Raw genomic sequence first — 19,778 nt, 5'->3', positions numbered from 1 at the left:
AATAATAAAAAGTCAAAATAGTGAGATAAAATATAATAATTATGAGATAAAATTTAATAATTGAGATAAGTCAAAATTATGAGATAGCAACGATGAAATAACGTCAAAATTATAGGATAAAAAGTCATAATCATGGAATAAAAAGTCAAAATGGTGTGTTAGAATGTCGAAATTATGAGATAAAGTCATAATTGTTAGATCTAAATTATGAGAACAATTGTGAATTAAGAAAGTCGACATTAGGAAAAAATGGAAGTCAGGATATTAACTTATAATTATGAGATAAAGAAAAGTCAAAATAATGAGATAAAAATTCATGATTTTGAGATAAACGAAATCAAAATTATGAGATAGAAATGATATAAGAAAGTTACAATTATAAGATAAAAAGTCATTATGAGAAAAGAAAGTCATAATTTTTAGGTAAAAAAAAATCGAAATTATGAGGAAAGCCTTAATTATGAGATTAAAAATCCAAATTATTAAACATAAATCATGAAATATGAAAATCAAAATTATGAGATTCAATAGTCATAATTATGAGATAATAAATTAAATCATGAGAAAACAAAGTCATAAAATACAAAGTCGAATTTATGACAAAAGTCATCAGTCAGTCAAATTATGTGATATAAAATCGAAAGTGTGAGGGAAAAAAAGTATATTTGTGAAATAAAACGTCTAAATTATGAGATAAAGTCGAAATTATGAAATAGAAGGTCATGATGGTGAGATAATAAATCGAAATCATGAGAAAAGGAAGTCATAAAATAAAAAGTCATGAGATAAAAGTCGAAATTATGAGATAAAAAGTCATAACTGTAAGATTGAAATGATGAGAACAATTGTGGATGAAGAAAGTCGACATTAGGAAAAAATGAAAGTCGGGATATTAAGTTATAATTATGAGATAAAGAAAAGTCGAAATAATGAGATAAAAATTCATGATTATGAGATACATGAAATCGACATTATGAGATAGAAATGATTATATAAGAAAGTCAAAATTATAAGATAAAAAGTCATATTTTTTAGGTTAAAAAAAAATCTAAATTATTAAGAAAAAGTCATAATTATGAGATTAAAAATTCAAATCACTAAACATAAATTATGAAAATCTAAATTAGGAGATTCAAAAGTCTTAATTATGATATTATAAATTAGAAAAGAAAGTCATAAAATAAAAAGTCGAAATCATGACATAAAAGTCATCAGTCAGTCAAATTATGTGATATAAAATCGAAATTGTGAGGGGAAAAAAAGTATATTTATGAAAAAACGTCTAAATTATGAGCCCAAATGTAGCTGAGATAAAGTCGAAATTATGAAATAGAAGGTCATGATTGTGAGATAATAAATCGAAATGATAAGAAAAGGAAGTATAAAATAAAAAGTAATTATTATGAGATAAAAATCGAAATTATGAGATGAAAAGTCATAATTGTAAAATAAAACATTGAGCATCTTAATGAAAATAGTGATGCAAGTGTCCTTATTGTCGTCGTGTCATACCGGAAGTCACTCGGAAGGTGAATGATGTAACACCGAAAGTTCCGGAATAGCTAAAGGTCGCTAGTATAAACGCTAGCCGGACGAGTGTGGCGCAGTACCTTCTTGACTTCTTCCAGACAACACTTGAACAACAGCCACATTTATACTTTGAATATGCCAAGAGGAAGCAGAAGCCGAACATCGAGGATGGCTCCTCCAGCCAGGTAACATTTAATGTCGCCGACTAATATTAAAACGAAGACATTGTGACAGACAGCGTGCCCTTTTTAGCACAGCATGATGGTGACTGGACTCGCAACAATGCTAAAGAAATAATAACTTCAACGTATAATATACCACTTTTATGGGGAGGTATATGTTTTTTAAACTACGATGATTTCTATTTGTAACAAATTGTCCTACAGGGTTAAACTAAAACAATTGAGTAACCAAGGTCATACTGTGCCGACCACCATCACGTGACAACAAAACATTTTAATGTCACAACAAACTAATTAACGTGGCTATAACAGTTTTTAATAGGACATTTAAATGCAGTCTAACCTTTTTGGTTTTTGTAGTGCATTTTCAACTGGACTGTTACTGTACTAATCCCTTTTCAGTCTTGGCTACTAGGGCTGTGAATCTTTGGGTGTCCCACGATTCGATTCAATATCGATTCTTGGGGTCACGATTCGATTCAATATCGATTCTTGGGGTCACAATTCGATTCAATATCGATTCTAAGGTCACGATTCGATTGAAAATCGATTTTTTTTTTTGTCCGATTCAACGCGATTCTCGATTCAAAAACGATATTTTCCCTATTCAAAACGATTCTCTAAATCGTTTTAAATTTGTTTTAACTATAAAATGAACCAAAAATATGACTTATTTTATCTTTGTGAAAATATTGGACACAGTGTGTTGTCAAGCTTATGAGATGCGATGCAAGTGTAAGGCACTGTGACTAGGGTTGGGTATCGTTTGAATTCGAACGATTCCGATTCCTGACTATTCTCGATTCCGATTCTTCTTGTACCATGCCGGGCTCAATGTGTTTGACAGGTAGTCCCTGGAAGGTGGTATGTATTTTGGGTTGAGAGTTTTCACCATATCCCTGCAAACATAAACAAACATGTAATGTTGCTGTTACTGTTTAGCCCAGTATCAATTAGCTTAGCTCTAACGTTACAACAAAACATGTTTAATGTCACAACAAACTAATTAACGTGGCTATAACAGTTTTTAATAGGACATTTAAATGCAGTCTAACCTTTTTGGTTTTTGTAGTGCATTTTCAACTGGACTGTTACTGTACTAATCCCTTTTCAGTCTTGGCTACTAGGGCTGTGAATCTTTGGGTGTCCCACGATTCGATTCAATATCGATTCTTGGGGTCACGATTCGATTCAATATCGATTCTTGGGGTCACAATTCGATTCAATATCGATTCTAAGGTCACGATTCGATTGAAAATCGATTTTTTTTTTTGTCCGATTCAACGCGATTCTCGATTCAAAAACGATATTTTCCCTATTCAAAACGATTCTCTAAATCGTTTTAAATTTGTTTTAACTATAAAATGAACCAAAAATATGACTTATTTTATCTTTGTGAAAATATTGGACACAGTGTGTTGTCAAGCTTATGAGATGCGATGCAAGTGTAAGGCACTGTGACTAGGGTTGGGTATCGTTTGAATTCGAACGATTCCGATTCCTGACTATTCTCGATTCCGATTCTTCTTGTACCATGCCGGGCTCAATGTGTTTGACAGGTAGTCCCTGGAAGGTGGTATGTATTTTGGGTTGAGAGTTTTCACCATATCCCTGCAAACATAAACAAACATGTAATGTTGCTGTTACTGTTTAGCCCAGTATCAATTAGCTTAGCTCTAACGTTACAACAAAACATGTTTAATGTCACAACAAACTAATTAACGTGGCTATAACAGTTTTTAATAGGACATTTAAATGCAGTCTAACCTTTTTGGTTTTTGTAGTGCATTTTCAACTGGACTGTTACTGTACTAATCCCTTTTCAGTCTTGGCTACTAGGGCTGTGAATCTTTGGGTGTCCCACGATTCGATTCAATATCGATTCTTGGGGTCACGATTCGATTCAATATAGATTCTTGGGGTCACGATTTGATTCAATATCGATTCTTGGGGTCACGATTCGATTCAATATCGATTCTTGGGGTCACGATTCGATTCAATATCGATTCTTGGGGTCACGATTCGATTGAAAATCGATAAAAAAAAATTGTCCGATTCAACGCGATTCTCGATTCAAAAACGATATTTTCCCTATTCAAAACGATTCTCTAAATCGTTTTAAATTTGTTTTAACTATAAAATGAACCAAAAATATGACTTATTTTATCTTTGTGAAAATGTTGGACACAGTGTGTTGTCAAGCTTATGAGATGCGATGCAAGTGTAAGGCACTGTGACTAGGGTTGGGTATCGTTTGAATTCGAACGATTCCGATTCCTGACTATTCTCGATTCCGATTCTTCTTGTACCATGCCGGGATCAATGTGTTTGACAGGTAGTCCCTGGAAGGTGGTATGTATTTTGGGTTGAGAGTTTTCACCATATCCCTGCAAACATAAACAAACATGTAATGTTGCTGTTACTGTTTAGCCCAGTATCAATTAGCTTAGCTCTAACGTTACAACAAAACAACAACAAAACATGTTTAATGTCACAACAAACTAATTAACGTGGCTATAACAGTTTTTAATAGGACATTTAAATACAGTCTAACCTTTTTGGTTTTTGTAGTGCGTTTTCAACTGGACTGTTACTGTACTAATCCCTTTTCAGTCTTGGCTACTAGGACTGTGAATCTTTGGGTGTCCCACGATTCGATTCAATATCGATTCTTGGGGTCACGATTCGATTCAATATCGATTCTTGGGGTCACGATTCGATTCAATATCGATTCTTGGGGTCACAATTTGATTCAATATCGATTCTAAGGTCACGATTCGATTGAAAATCTTTTTTTTTTTTTTTTGTCCGATTCAACGCGATTCTCGATTCAAAAACGATATTTTCCCTATTCAAAACGATTCTCTAAATCGTTTTAAATTTGTTTTAACTATAAAATGAACCAAAAATATGACTTATTTTATCTTTGTGAAAATATTGGACACAGTGTGTTGTCAAGCTTATGAGATGCGATGCAAGTGTAAGGCACTGTGACTAGGGTTGGGTATCGTTTGAATTCGAACGATTCCGATTCCTGACTATTCTCGATTCCGATTCTTCTTGTACCATGCCGGGCTCAATGTGTTTGACAGGTAGTCCCTGGAAGGTGGTATGTATTTTGGGTTGAGAGTTTTCACCATATCCCTGCAAACATAAACAAACATGTAATGTTGCTGTTACTGTTTAGCCCAGTATCAATTAGCTTAGCTCTAACGTTACAACAAAACAACAACAAAACATGTTTAATGTCACAACAAACTAATTAACGTGGCTATAACAGTTTTTAATAGGACATTTAAATGCAGTCTAACCTTTTTGGTTTTTGTAGTGCATTTTCAACTGGACTGTTACTGTACTAATCCCTTTTCAGTCTTGGCTACTAGGGCTGTGAATCTTTGGGTGTCCCACGATTCGATTCAATATCGATTCTTGGGGTCACGATTCGATTCAATATAGATTCTTGGGGTCACGATTTGATTCAATATCGATTCTTGGGGTCACGATTCGATTCAATATCGATTCTTGGGGTCACGATTCGATTCAATATCGATTCTTGGGGTCACAATTCGATTCAATATCGATTCTTGGGGTCACGATTCGATTGAAAATCGATAAAAAAAAATTGTCCGATTCAACGCGATTCTCGATTCAAAAACGATATTTTCCCTATTCAAAACGATTCTCTAAATCGTTTTAAATTTGTTTTAACTATAAAATGAACCAAAAATATGACTTATTTTATCTTTGTGAAAATGTTGGACACAGTGTGTTGTCAAGCTTATGAGATGCGATGCAAGTGTAAGGCACTGTGACTAGGGTTGGGTATCGTTTGAATTCGAACGATTCCGATTCCTGACTATTCTCGATTCCGATTCTTCTTGTACCATGCCGGGATCAATGTGTTTGACAGGTAGTCCCTGGAAGGTGGTATGTATTTTGGGTTGAGAGTTTTCACCATATCCCTGCAAACATAAACAAACATGTAATGTTGCTGTTACTGTTTAGCCCAGTATCAATTAGCTTAGCTCTAACGTTACAACAAAACAACAACAAAACATGTTTAATGTCACAACAAACTAATTAACGTGGCTATAACAGTTTTTAATAGGACATTTAAATACAGTCTAACCTTTTTGGTTTTTGTAGTGCGTTTTCAACTGGACTGTTACTGTACTAATCCCTTTTCAGTCTTGGCTACTAGGACTGTGAATCTTTGGGTGTCCCACGATTCGATTCAATATCGATTCTTGGGGTCACGATTCGATTCAATATCGATTCTTGGGGTCACGATTCGATTCAATATCGATTCTTGGGGTCACGATTCGATTCAATATCGATTCTTGGGGTCACGATTCGATTCAATATAGATTCTTGGGGTCACGATTCGATTCAATATCGATTCTTGGGGTCACGATTCGATTCAATATCGATTCTTGGGGTCACGATTCGATTCAATATCGATTCTTGGGGTCACAATTCGATTCAATATCGATTCTTGGGGTCACGATTCGATTGAAAATCGATAAAAAAAAATTGTCCGATTCAACGCGATTCTCGATTCAAAAACGATATTTTCCCTATTCAAAACGATTCTCTAAATCGTTTTAAATTTGTTTTAACTATAAAATGAACCAAAAATATGACTTATTTTATCTTTGTGAAAATGTTGGACACAGTGTGTTGTCAAGCTTATGAGATGCGATGCAAGTGTAAGGCACTGTGACTAGGGTTGGGTATCGTTTGAATTCGAACGATTCCGATTCCTGACTATTCTCGATTCCGATTCTTCTTGTACCATGCCGGGATCAATGTGTTTGACAGGTAGTCCCTGGAAGGTGGTATGTATTTTGGGTTGAGAGTTTTCACCATATCCCTGCAAACATAAACAAACATGTAATGTTGCTGTTACTGTTTAGCCCAGTATCAATTAGCTTAGCTCTAACGTTACAACAAAACAACAACAAAACATGTTTAATGTCACAACAAACTAATTAACGTGGCTATAACAGTTTTTAATAGGACATTTAAATACAGTCTAACCTTTTTGGTTTTTGTAGTGCGTTTTCAACTGGACTGTTACTGTACTAATCCCTTTTCAGTCTTGGCTACTAGGACTGTGAATCTTTGGGTGTCCCACGATTCGATTCAATATCGATTCTTGGGGTCACGATTCGATTCAATATCGATTCTTAGGGTCACGATTCGATTCAATATCGATTCTTGGGGTCACGATTCGATTCAATATCGATTCTTGGGGTCACGATTCGATTCCATATCGATTCTAAGGGTCACGATTCGATTCAAAATAGATTATTTTTTTTTCCGATTCAACGCGATTCTCGATTCAAAAACGATATTTTCCCTATTCAAAACGATTCTCTAAATCGTTTTAAATTTGTTTTAACTATAAAATGAACCAAAAATATGACTTATTTTATCTTTGTGAAAATATTGGACACAGTGTGTTGTCAAGCTTATGAGATGCGATGCAAGTGTAAGGCACTGTGACTAGGGTTGGGTATCGTTTGAATTCGAAAGATTCCGATTCCTGACGATTCTCGGTTCCGATTCTTCTTGTACCATGCCGGGATCAATGTGTTTGACAGGTAGTCCCTGGAAGGTGGTATGTATTTTGGGTTGAGAGTTTTCACCATATCCCTGCAAACATAAACAAACATGTAATGTTGCTGTTACTGTTTAGCCCAGTATCAATTAGCTTAGCTCTAACGTTACAACAAAACAACAACAAAACATGTTTAATGTCACAACAAACTAATTAACGTGGCTGTAACAGTTTTTAATAGGACATTTAAATACAGTCTAACCTTTTTGGTTTTTGTAGTGCGTTTTCAACTGGACTGTTACTGTACTAATCCCTTTTCAGTCTTGGCTACTAGGACTGTGAATCTTTGGGTGTCCCACGATTCGATTCAATATCGATTCTTGGGGTCACGATTCGATTCAATATCGATTCTTGGGGTCACGATTCGATTCAATATCGATTCTTGGGGTCACAATTCGATTCAATATCGATTCTAAGGTCAAGATTCGATTGAAAATCGATTTTTTTTTTTGTCCGATTCAACGCGATTCTCGATTCAAAAACGATATTTTCCCTATTCAAAACGATTCTCTAAATCGTTTTAAATTTGCTTTAACTATAAAATGAACCAAAAATATGACTTATTTTATCTTTGTGAAAATATTGGACACAGTGTGTTGTCAAGCTTATGAGATGCGATGCAAGTGTAAGGCACTGTGACTAGGGTTGGGTATCGTTTGAATTCGAACGATTCCGATTCTTCTTGTACCATGCCGGGATCATTGTGTTTGACAGGTAGTCCCTGGAAGGTGGTATGTATTTTGGGTTGAGAGTTTTCACCATATCCCTGCAAACATAAACAAACACGTAATGTTGCTGTTACTGTTTAGCCCAGTATCAATTAGCTTAGCTCTAACGTTATTGCTTAACTAACCTAAATGTTGGAGATTCCACCTGTGAAAAGAGATGCAGTCTTTTTACTATGTGTGCAGTGACCTTTCTGTGGCACTCTTCCGTCTGTGGCACCGACATCTTCCCCATTGCCCCTACGGTGAACAGAGTACGCTGAGCACATCGCGGAGCCTGGTTAGCAGGCTGTAAATTGTCTATGAAAAAATACGCAGGCTAATTTGTTAGCTGCCTCGACGTTGGCGCAAAACACATTATTTATTGCATATATATTGTTTTACTTACCGGATTCGGACTGCAATGCAGTCACCGAGGTGCCAGGCTGGGCGTCGAAGCCAGAGGAAGACGCACAGGAGGACGGTTGGCGCAGCGCGTCGAAGACAGGACATGCATTTATTTGTACTCGGAGGTGCTTCATCATGTTCGACGTGCACCCTCCTAAGCACGAAACAGTCCTGTCGCACGTGTTACATTTCGCCGATATTTCATTTTTTTTAGTAAAAGCCACACTTCGACCGCCGACGCCCGCTATCCATGCTTGACTGACTCGCTCGGCTACATAGGCTCGGCTATGCTAACACTTCCGGCGGTGGGCGCTTCTTCGTTAGTGTTTAGCGGCTTCTTCTTCCGGTCGGCGGACTTATTCTTTTTTTCCGGTCGGCGGACTGGGTATCGAAACTACGAATCGAAATTTAAACTTTTGAACGATTCCAGGAAAATCGGAAAGTTAGTCCCGGTTCCAATCGATACTCGATACCCAACCCTAACTGTGACACTATTGTTTTTTTATTTGTTTTTTATAAATGTCTAATGATAGTGTCAATGAGGGATTTTTAATCACTACTATGGTGAAATTGTAACTAATATTGATACTGTTGTTGATAATATTCATTTTGTTTCACTACTTTTGGTTTGTTCTGTGTCTTGTTTGTGTCTCCTCTCAATTGCTCTGTTTATTGCAGTTGTGAGTGTTGCTGGGTCGGGTTTGGTTTTGGAATTGGATTGCGTTGTTATGGTATTGCTGTGCATTGTTTTGTTGGATTGATTAATTAAAAACAAACAAAAACATTTTTAAATGAAAAAAATTAAAAATAGATTAAATAAAAAAGAGAATCGATTCTGAATCGCACAACGTGAGAATCGCGATTTGAATTCGAATCTATTTTTTCCCACACCCTTACTTGAGACAGTCAAATCCTGACAAGTTAATCGAAACATAACAGTACAGGCCAAAAGTTTGGACACACCTTCTCCTCATTCAATGCGTTTTCTTTATTTTCATGACTATTTACATTGTAGATTGTCACTGAAGGCATCACAACTATGAATGAACACATGTGAGTTATGTACTTAATTAAAAAAGGTGAAATAACCAGATTCGCACCTTCTTTCTGTCTGCTAAAAGCAACTGCGTGAGAACGTATACGCAAATATAATATAGTCATTTTCTATATCGCACAGAGACAAACCCGCGATATATCGAGTATATTCGATATATTGCCCAGCCCTAACTGCATATTATATACACATATACAGTACAGGCCAAAAGTTTGGACACACCTTCTCATTAAATGGGTTTTCTTTATTTTCATGACTATTTACGTTGTAGATTGTCACTGAAGGCATCAAAACTATGAATGAACACATATGGAGTTTTATATTCTAGTTTCTTCAAAATAGCCACCCTTTGCTCTGATTACTGTTTTGCACACACTTGGCATTCTCTCAATGAGCTTCAAGAGGTAGTCACCTGAAATGGTTTTCACTTCACAGGTGTGCTTGAAGCTCATTGAGAGAAGGCCAAGAGTGCACAGCACGCAGCCCTAGGTCATATCATGATTTTTTTCTAAATTCAAAACTTTTGCTAGCGTCTTCTCCCCGTCATCTTTGTTGTGTAGCGTGCAAGGACGGGAGTGGAAGAAGTGTCAAAAGATGGAGTTAACTGTTTTAATGACAATCAGACTTTACTTCAATCAATAACGGAGCAGCATCTCCTCATCCGTGGCTCACTAGTGCAACAACGCCGGAAATGTGTCCCGTGAAAAAACGTCCGACCACAACTGTCTAATAACTAAAGTTCCTTGAGTGAATTATGTAAACCCACTACACCAGTATGTTTTAGCGCTTTCATAGCAATATATAAGTTAGAACTTTACGCTACTTTATATAAAAAATGGCAACAGCAGAGGGTGAATGTCTCATAACAAGAAGATAGTGAAAAAGAAGAAGCTAATCGACTACGGTGTCAGCACGGACTACAGTGGTGGACGTGCGCAAATTTTCAGGACTTATGCAGATCTCAAATACACATCAGCAAGTTGGTTTTGCATAATGTAGTGAAACAAAACGCGTGCCATTTTGCGGTCCTTATACACACACCATAGTAATACTTGTATCTCTGGCTACGGTAGCCGTAATGGGCCGACAATCCATCAAGCGGTGCGGCTTCAAAGTCGTACTAAAACATTTTGACAGATTTTTAAGTGCTGTGTGTAATGTTCTTTATTTTCAATGGAACCTTTAAAGTTTTGGTGTTGTTTACTGGCGTCATATTGCAGTCTACACGTATCTCTTATGTGTGACTACCATCTACTGGTCACACTTATCATTACACCGTGTACCAAATAAAATTGCTTTGAGGTTGGTAAGCACAACCAGAATTATTTTGTACATTATGCGCACCAGGTTATAAGGGGCACTATCGATTTTTGAGAAAATGAAAGGATTTTAAGTGCGCCTTATAGTCAGAAAATACCGTAGATAAATGTATATTTTTATTATATTTCAAGTTTATTTAATCATCTATTACACCCCTAAATTTGGTTTCTTCTACCCTTTCAATGTCTATTCCATCTATTTGTGTTTGACTTTCTCTTCTACTGTTACCCAATTGCATTGTTTTAGTTTTATTGATTATTAGGATCGCAATTTATTCCTCTGAAAATGTCTTCACAGCCGTGCACCACCTCCACCGCCACCACCTCGTCCCTCCTACGCACCTGCGCCCATGCAGGCTCCCCCATCTGCTTTGGCTGCTCCAGCTGCAGCACCCAAGCAGCCTGGTATGTTTGCCCAGATGGCGACTACGGCTGCCGGGGTAGCGGTAGGCTCTGCGGTCGGGCACACCCTTGGCCACGCGATGACCGGGGCCTTCGGCGGCGGTGGGAATTCCGAGCCCGCGCGGCCGGACGTCACATACCAGGTTAATAACCATCACTATAAGCAGTCCCTAAGTAGCGCAGTTGAACACCTCTGCAAACTAGAGATCGACCGATAATGGGTGCCGATATTGTTCATTTTGATGTAAATCCGTATTGGCCCTTGTTTCCGATACAATATATACATGTGATACCAGCATTTAGTATATAAACAAATATTTAGTGAAGTAGAAGGTAATAACCACTGCTCAAACACCAGCATGAGAAAAGTTCCCTTTTTGTTAGAACCACATATTTCATTTAAGTTGACAAATTACTGTCATCAATAATTCTCCCCAAATATGTTTTTATATCTGACATGGCATTTCTTTGAGTTCTTGTGGGAAATCTTCTCCGGCCCTTCCTCTCCTTGCAGTGCTGAACACTTGCAGTACGTCAACACTTCCAATTTTTGCCAGGAAAACCAGTTTTTGTCTTTTCATGATGTCTTACTGGTTCAGTTTTGGGGTTCTTTGTGCTATTGCATCGATCAACAAGCCTCCATCCACAACACTGGCAGCGTGGGCTCGTTAAAAGACCGCCACGGGTTTCATGTTCCGTGATTCAATCAAATAAAGCGACAGATATGGATGGACATTAGGGCGACAGAAGAATACATTTCTGCCAGAAATTCAAACGTTGTGTAAATATCTTGACAAATAGACTTATTATATAAGCAAAGAATATCAGGCAGCAGCTCACACATTCTCATAATTTCTGTATCATCCAGGAAGAAAGGATGTCAACCAGCTTGAAAAAAATTTCAACGACAATCTACGTCAGGGGTCACCAACCTTTTTGAAACCAAGAGCTACTTCTTGGGTACTGATTAATGCGAAGGGCTACCAGTTTGATACACACTTAAATAAATTGCCAGAAATAGCCAATTTGCTCAATTTACCTTTAACTCTATGTTATTATTAATAATTAATGATATTTACACTTAATTGAACGGTTTAAAAGAGGAGAAAACACGAAAAAAATGACAATATAATTTTGAAACATAGTTTGTCTTCAATTTCGACTCTTTAAAATTCAAAATTCAACCGAAAAAAAGAAGAGAAAAACAAGCTAATTCGAATCTTTTTGAAAAAATAAAAATTTTGGAACATCATTAGTAATTTTTCCTGACTAAGATTAATTTTACAATTTTGATGACATGTTTTAAATAGGTTAAAATACAATCTGCACTTTGTTAGAATATATAACAAATTGGACCAAGCTATATTTCTAACAAAGACAAATCATTATTTCTTCTAGATTTTCCAGAACAAAAATTTTAAAAGACATTCAAAAGACTTTGAAATAAGATTTAAATTTGATTCTACAGATTTTCTAGATTTGCCAGAATAATTTTAATCATAATAAGTTTGAAGAAATATTTCACAAATATTCTTCGTCGAAAAAACAGAAGCTAAAATGAAGAATTAAATTAAAATTGATTTATTATTCTTTACAATAAAAAAAATACATTTACTTGAACATTGATTTAAATTGTCAGGAAAGAAGAGGAAGGAATTTAAAAGGTAAAAAGGTATATGTGTTTAAAAATCCTAAAATCCTTTTTAAGGTTGTATTTTTTCTCTAAAATTGTCTTTCTGAAAGTTATAAGAGGCAAAGTAAAAAAAATAATGCATTTATTTAAACAAGTGAAGACCAAGTCTTTAAAATATTTTCTTGGATTTTCAAATTCTATTTGAGTTTTGTCTCTCTTAGAATTAAAAATGTCGGGCAAAGCGAGACCAGCTTGCTAGTAAATACATACAATTTAAAAAATAGAGGCAACTCACTGGTAAGTGTTGCTATTTGAGCTATTTTTAGAACAGGCCAGCGGGCTACTCATCTGGTCCTTACGGGCTACCTGGTGCCCGCAGGCACCGCGTTGGTGACCCCTGATCTACGTAAAGGAGACCAGAATTGTTTATTTACAATACAGGCCAAAAGTTTGGACACACCTCCTCATTCAATGCGTTTTCTTTATTTTCATGACTATTTACATAGTAAATTGTCACTGAAGGCATCAAAACTATGAATGAACACATGTGGAGTTATGTACTTAACAAAAAAAGGTGAAATAACTGAAAACATGTTTTATATTCTAGTTCCTTCAAAATAGCCACCCTTTGCTATGATTGAGTGTTTTGCACACTCTTGGCATTCTCTCGATGAGCTTCAAGAATGCCAAGAGTGTGCAAAGCAGTAATCAGCGCAAAGGGTGGCTATTTTGAAGAAAACTAGAATATAAAACATGTTTTCAGTTATTTCACCGTTGTGAGAGTCTTTGCTCATGGAGGGTTCTCCTGAGTCCGATAGATCTTCGTGAGCCCGGTAGTCTGGTGTAACAAGTCTTTTATTTTCATACAGCAGTATGGTTTGCTTTCCAGCAAATTGTCTCTCTGACTTTTCAGTCCGGCGTGTCTCTGCTTTTCCCTCTCTCGGTCTCATGCGTCTGCTCACCCGCAACTCAAACACGTGTCTCGTTCCGGCTGCTGCTAATAAGGGCGACAGGTGATTAGATAATTAGCCCCAGCTGGGCAATCTACTCTAACCTGCCTCTGGCTTCGAGGCCGGGCCATACACACCCCGTCGACCACGCCCTCCTCCACAACCGTTTTTTGTTAAGTACATAACTCCACATGTGTTCATTCATAGTTTTGATGCCTTCAGTGACAATCTACAATGTAAATAGTCATGAAAATAAACAAAACCCATTGAATGAGAAAGTGTGTCCAAACTTTTGACCTGTACTGTATATGTTAGCAATATTGCATGGTTCCTCATGAGGACACCTTACAATATATTAAATCCATAAACTTCTAAAAAAATTAAGTAGATGAAGTATTGTGTTGTAGAGAAATTCCATATTTTTACAGATTTTTCCCAGGGGATTTCCCATATTTTGAAAAGCATATGTCGATGCTCATCTTAGACACTCGTAATAAAGGTGCTTGTGAAATTCCATGATGTTTTTGGTGCTAAATGAACCACAACATTAGCGCCGCATAAAACATTATGTTGCTACTGGTCCGACGTCTTCTAAAAAAAATGTTAAAACAACTTCAAGCCTTGTCCAGCTTTTTACTGACATCTACTATTCATGTTTAAATCATTTTTACCGCAAATGAATATCGGCTCTAAATATCAGTTATCGGTAGGGTTGGGTATCGTTTGAATTCGAACAATTCTGATTCCGATTCCGATTCTTTGTTTCGATTCCGATTCTCGATTCCGATTCTTTTAAGAGGCAGGGTCAAAAAAAAGTTTAGGATATTTTAAATGAGCTAGCTAACCTACAGTCTTTCTGAATGAAATAGTCTGACATTCTCCATCAATTTTAATTCTATTAACTTTTTATGAACTTTACTATAAATTCCTCACAGGGCTGTTTTCAACTAGAATATAAATATCAAATCTATGAACTTGAATATAAATATTATGAATACATTTTCCCAGGGGTACACTTTCCTCAAGAGAGCTTTATTTTTGAAAACCTCATGAAAACACCTTTACACAATCAAGTGTATGATGCTGCAGGTACTTAAACATGTGACCGTGCTCCCACTGATGGGCTAACCTGGTGCAGAAAAGCAAATAAACAATAAGAAACAACTTGCAAAACCCAGTCCAGATTAGCAGCAGGTACAGTATAAAATCAGAGACAGTTCTTGTTTAGGAAAATGACCATATCCGCCTTCTCAGGCAGGATGCGTGAGCGTTCTGGACAGATAGTGTCTCCTGCTGTGGAAAATACACGTTCGCTGAGTGTGGAAGAAGCTTGAACGCATAAATAGGAGAAAGCGCGATCTGACAGCAAAGGATAAGTCTTTTGTTGGTTCCACCGGGTCATCAGACATAAGTATCGGTGGAACGTCCTGGTACATCTGCAGCTCTCTCTCCACTCGTTTCTTGATGGACATGGAGCTCTGTTATTTCGCGGTTATTTCAATTTTTTTTGTAAAGTGAAGCCACACTTTCGACCGCCGACGCCCGCTATCCATGCTTGAGCTTGACTGACTCGCTCGGCTATGCTAACACTTCCGGGGGTGGGCGCTTCTTCGTTTGTGTTCAGCGGCTTCTTCTTCCGGTTCGGCGGACATACTTTTTTCCGGTCGGCGGACTAAATTGGCGTGACAGCATCGAAAATAGGAATCGAAATTTAAACTTTTGAACGATTACGGGAGAATCGGAAAGTTAGTCCCGGTTCCAATCGATACTCGATACCCAACCCTAGTTATCGGCCTCCTTGACTGCTAATAATCGGTATCGACCCTTAAAAAAATAAAATTATCGGTTCGATCTCTACTGCAAACTCCAATATTATTTTTGGAAATGATGTTACAGATGAATGTATATAGTCTTCTATCCTGTTTGTATGTCAGGAACCTTCCTACCAGGCGCAACCACAGCAACAGCAGCAGCAGGCCTGTTCCTATGAGCTCAGACAGTTCATTGAGTGCGCTCAGTCCCAGAGCGATCTCACACTCTGCGAAGGCTTCAGCGACGTGCTCAAACAGTGCAAGTTTGCAAACAGTAAGTATGCGATCACAAGTTTAGATTTGCATAGGAAAAAAAGGGCTTCTTGAGAAGTGTCTGGTAAGGAAAATTCAAATTTCAAAACACACCCTGTGTATATTTGTATAAGCATGTAATAGCTTACAATTAGGAATGTACCGACTAGTATTGGACGATTTTCACGAAAAAGTACATGGTTGCCATTGCCAATTTATGCCTTTTAATGCTGATCACAAACGCAGATTCAAATTTTGGTTATTTTTAGTCACCGGCTGACAAGCTGGCAGCTAATTATCCATTTTTCCATCCATCCATTTCCTACCGCTTGTCCCTTTCGGGGTCACGGGGGGTGCTGGAGCCCATCTCAGCTGCATTATGTGTTTCCATATTAGGGCTGCATGAGTTTGATTAAAAAACATAGCAATTTCTCTCTCCAAAATTGCAGTTTTTATATTTTATACTACGGGTGTAGGTACACATAAATTTCGGTTCGGTACGTACCTCGGTTTAGAGGTCACGGTTCGGTTCATTTTCGGTACAGTAAGAAAACAACAAAATATACATTTTGGGGTTATTTATTTACCAAATTTGCAAAATCTTCCACCAAAAATATTTTTCTTAGTGGAATATTTGATGTGAAGTAATGGGAACCTTGGATAGGTCAATAACTCATAATAACATTGATTTTGATTCAATATTATGTTTTGAGCAATGACAGTTTGAAAAAAAAAAATAGCTTTCTTTTATTAGTCAACATTGCAACTTTTTCTAAATTACATTTAACCTTTAAGCTTTTTTATTTCACTTTTGTTATGTTTTTGTTCATTTTAATAGTATTTTTAGAATGTGCCGTGGGCCTTTAAAACATTAGCTGTGGGCCGCAAATGGCCTCCGGGGCACACTTTTGACACCCCTGCTATAGATAATAAAAAATTAAATCTGATAAATCTATGGATAAAAAGCAGAGCCTGGCGACGCATGCACGTTTATCATAACTCTCTCGCTGTCTCTGCCCCTCCCTCACCAATGCTGCTGCACGCAGAATTTGTTTTGTTTTTAACCCCTTCTTAACCCTGAACGTACATTGAAAATACATGCAACCCTAACTCAAAATGCCGGGCATTTGAGGCATTTAAGAAACTCCGCCCTGACAGCTCCGCAAAAGAGGACATGTCCGGTGAAAAGAGGACGTATGGTCAGTCTATTGTAGCCCGTTAGCTGCTAGCATGCCGTGTGTTGTGCCTCGGTGTGCTTTGTTTACACAACGTGTGTTACGCTACTTAATATGTCCGTGTGGAAACTCGTTCGGTACACCTCCGAACCGAACCGGAACCCCCGTACCGAAACGGTTCAATAAAAATACATGTACCGTTACACCCTTATTTTATACATACAACTGCAAACATAAGGAGTGAAGGAAGTAGCTCTGTTACTTTTAAGACTGTCAATCAACATATTTGTGTCTCAAAAGTGCCACACGTTACAACAGTATGCACGAAATTACTTTAAAAATATTTGGCTTTATGCAGACAGGCTTTAGAGCTTTTGTCTACAACAGTGGTCCCCAACCACCGGGCCGCGGACCGATTGGTACCGGGCCACACAAGAAATAAAAAAAAAATAATAATTAAATCAACATAAAAAACACAATATATACATTATAGATCAATACAGTCTGCAGGGATACCGTCCATAAGCACACATGATTGTATTTCTTTATGGAAAAAAATAAATACTTTTTAAATTTTTTAAATTTTTTTTTCAAACCCCGTCCCGTTTCAGGCCCGCATGCCATGCCACCCTCCACAGTATAGTATTAAAAACAATACAACAGAATGTAGTACAAACCACTACAGTAGCTTTATGAAGTGTTTTAATAATATACAGCTTTTTATCATGGAGAGTGGACTTCTACGGTATCTCTTTCCAGCTGCTTTTCCTTAAATGGATAAATGTCCGTCGTGTAGATAGTTTTAACATCTTTAATCCGTATTATCGTCTCATTCCGCTTCAGTATGGTGCAGACTAGTTACGCTCTTGTTTTTTGATTTTTTCTTTTTTTAATTCAATGAATATCACCCACTTCTTAACAAAAGTTACGTCCATCTCTAGCTACAAGCTATTGTTAGCGAGTAAGACAGGATCGGTTTTTTTTTCGGATCTTGCGGTGTTTGCTGTAGCATTTGCTACGCCACCTAATGGGAAAGATGCTTCTCGCTCAAATGTTTGCTTTTAACTTAAAGCATAACAATTAGCCAGGGGACACCTCTTATCTCAAAACACTGTTAAGTTCTCTTACTATTTGTTGGTCCTAAATTCTTGTAAATTTACAACTTAAGTCTCAAAATATGAGATTTTTATTTTCTTTAAATGTAGCAAAGTTGTGACTTAATTCTCATACATTTACAACTTGAACCTCAAAAGGTTTCTCTACATGTGGCTTTAATAATCCATCATACATTAATGAAAGGTTGTACAGTATGTTTATTCATTTTCATTGTTTAGTTTGATTAAAATTAAATCTTCTTTTCTCTACAGGTATGTCTTGAATCCGATCCAGAGGCCCTGAAATGGATTGCCGGATGACAACATGATCCAATCAATAACGGATCCAAAAGTGAAATTTAATTATAACAGTTGATCATTATCAGACAGAATCCATACTTCCACGCATTAGGAGAGTTCTTGTAATCATGAATGTTTATATCTTACAGTATTGTGTTTTTTGAGTGGATGTTTTGTTGTATTTCATTAGCTCCAGTGCTTCATGGGATTGCTCTGGAAAAAACGGCATTGTTAACATCATAATTACTTGACCAAGCACCTGTAATGGTTTTAGAACAATAAAGCGCTTGGAAAATATCCGTTTTGTGGTCTGTTTTAGCTAATACAGATCATGAGTCTTGTAAAACAAATTCAGGAGTATGACGGACACTCTCGAAGTCACGTAGAATATGAAGTTTTATGGGTAACATTTTCAATTGAACAGTTAGCTGTCGGACATTTAATACACATTACAGTCATGTAATGGCAACAGTCCATCATTTTTAAGGAAAATAGTATAAAAACTCCCTTTGAAGCCATGTTCAAGAGATTTAAAACTGTCTTAAAAAGACTCCGATTGACTCAATTATGTAAGTCTCAAGAAGTCATAAGACAATCATTGAAACATTGTATGAAAGAAGAATGACTTTGATATTGGACATGGGATGCATGGTTCTTTGAAGGGAACAGGTCATCAGTGATTCCTTTCAAAGAGTAGTTCAAAATACTGGCTGGTTAATATAGTTACTTTTTTAAACAGTATATATATACATATATATATATATATATGTATAATTTTTTATTTTTTTTAACTCTGGGAAACAATCGCTAGTTATAGGACGTAGTTCAAAACAATTAGATTTACACAAAAATGACTATTGGTGGGAATTATTCTGAAATATTGGCCATATATATATATAAAATATATTTTATAGTAAACATTCCATAAGGCAGTGCTGTATTTCAATGCTTTGGCAGTGACATCACTTGAATTTCTAACAGTATAGAAAAAAATACACATGAGTAGGAATCAAATGCATTAGTGAATATAAAAAAGTATAAATACAACTGCAATAAAAATTGTGAGTACAAAAGTGTAATACCATACCTGGTGTGTGTATGCTTAAACTATTTGGAACAGTGAATCTCAATCTTTTTTCCACCAAGTATCACCTCAGAAAACACGTGACTAACATTAAGATACAGTAGCGTAGTAGGCCTAAATATTCATTACAAACAGGGCAGAGGTTTTATTTAACAAGATTTTGGCCGCTGTAATATTACACACAGTTTGAACAGTGACACTGTGTTTGAATATTTAATTAAGTCATTCTTTGGCAAACCACTAGATGGGGCCTGTAC

The 19,778-nt window shown here is 36.7% G+C and overlaps 1 protein-coding gene across 1 annotated transcript; it reads left to right on the top strand.

Annotated features, from left to right (window-relative positions):
* Nucleotides 1-1,535: 1,535 nt before the first annotated feature.
* On the top strand, nucleotides 1,536-18,734 carry LOC133663945 (coiled-coil-helix-coiled-coil-helix domain-containing protein 2-like). Its single transcript, XM_062068685.1, has 4 exons — nucleotides 1,536-1,715; nucleotides 11,119-11,365; nucleotides 15,740-15,890; nucleotides 18,411-18,734. Exons 1-4 carry the CDS (start codon nucleotides 1,666-1,668, stop codon nucleotides 18,419-18,421), a joined length of 459 nt encoding a protein of 152 aa, XP_061924669.1. The 5' UTR covers nucleotides 1,536-1,665; the 3' UTR covers nucleotides 18,422-18,734.
* Nucleotides 18,735-19,778: the final 1,044 nt, after the last annotated feature.

Source organism: Entelurus aequoreus, linkage group LG13 (assembly GCF_033978785.1).
Source record: "Entelurus aequoreus isolate RoL-2023_Sb linkage group LG13, RoL_Eaeq_v1.1, whole genome shotgun sequence".
Lineage (NCBI taxonomy): Eukaryota > Metazoa > Chordata > Actinopteri > Syngnathiformes > Syngnathidae > Entelurus > Entelurus aequoreus.
Note: the sequence above shows the minus strand (reverse complement) of the source record. Positions and strands in the feature narration are given on the sequence as shown.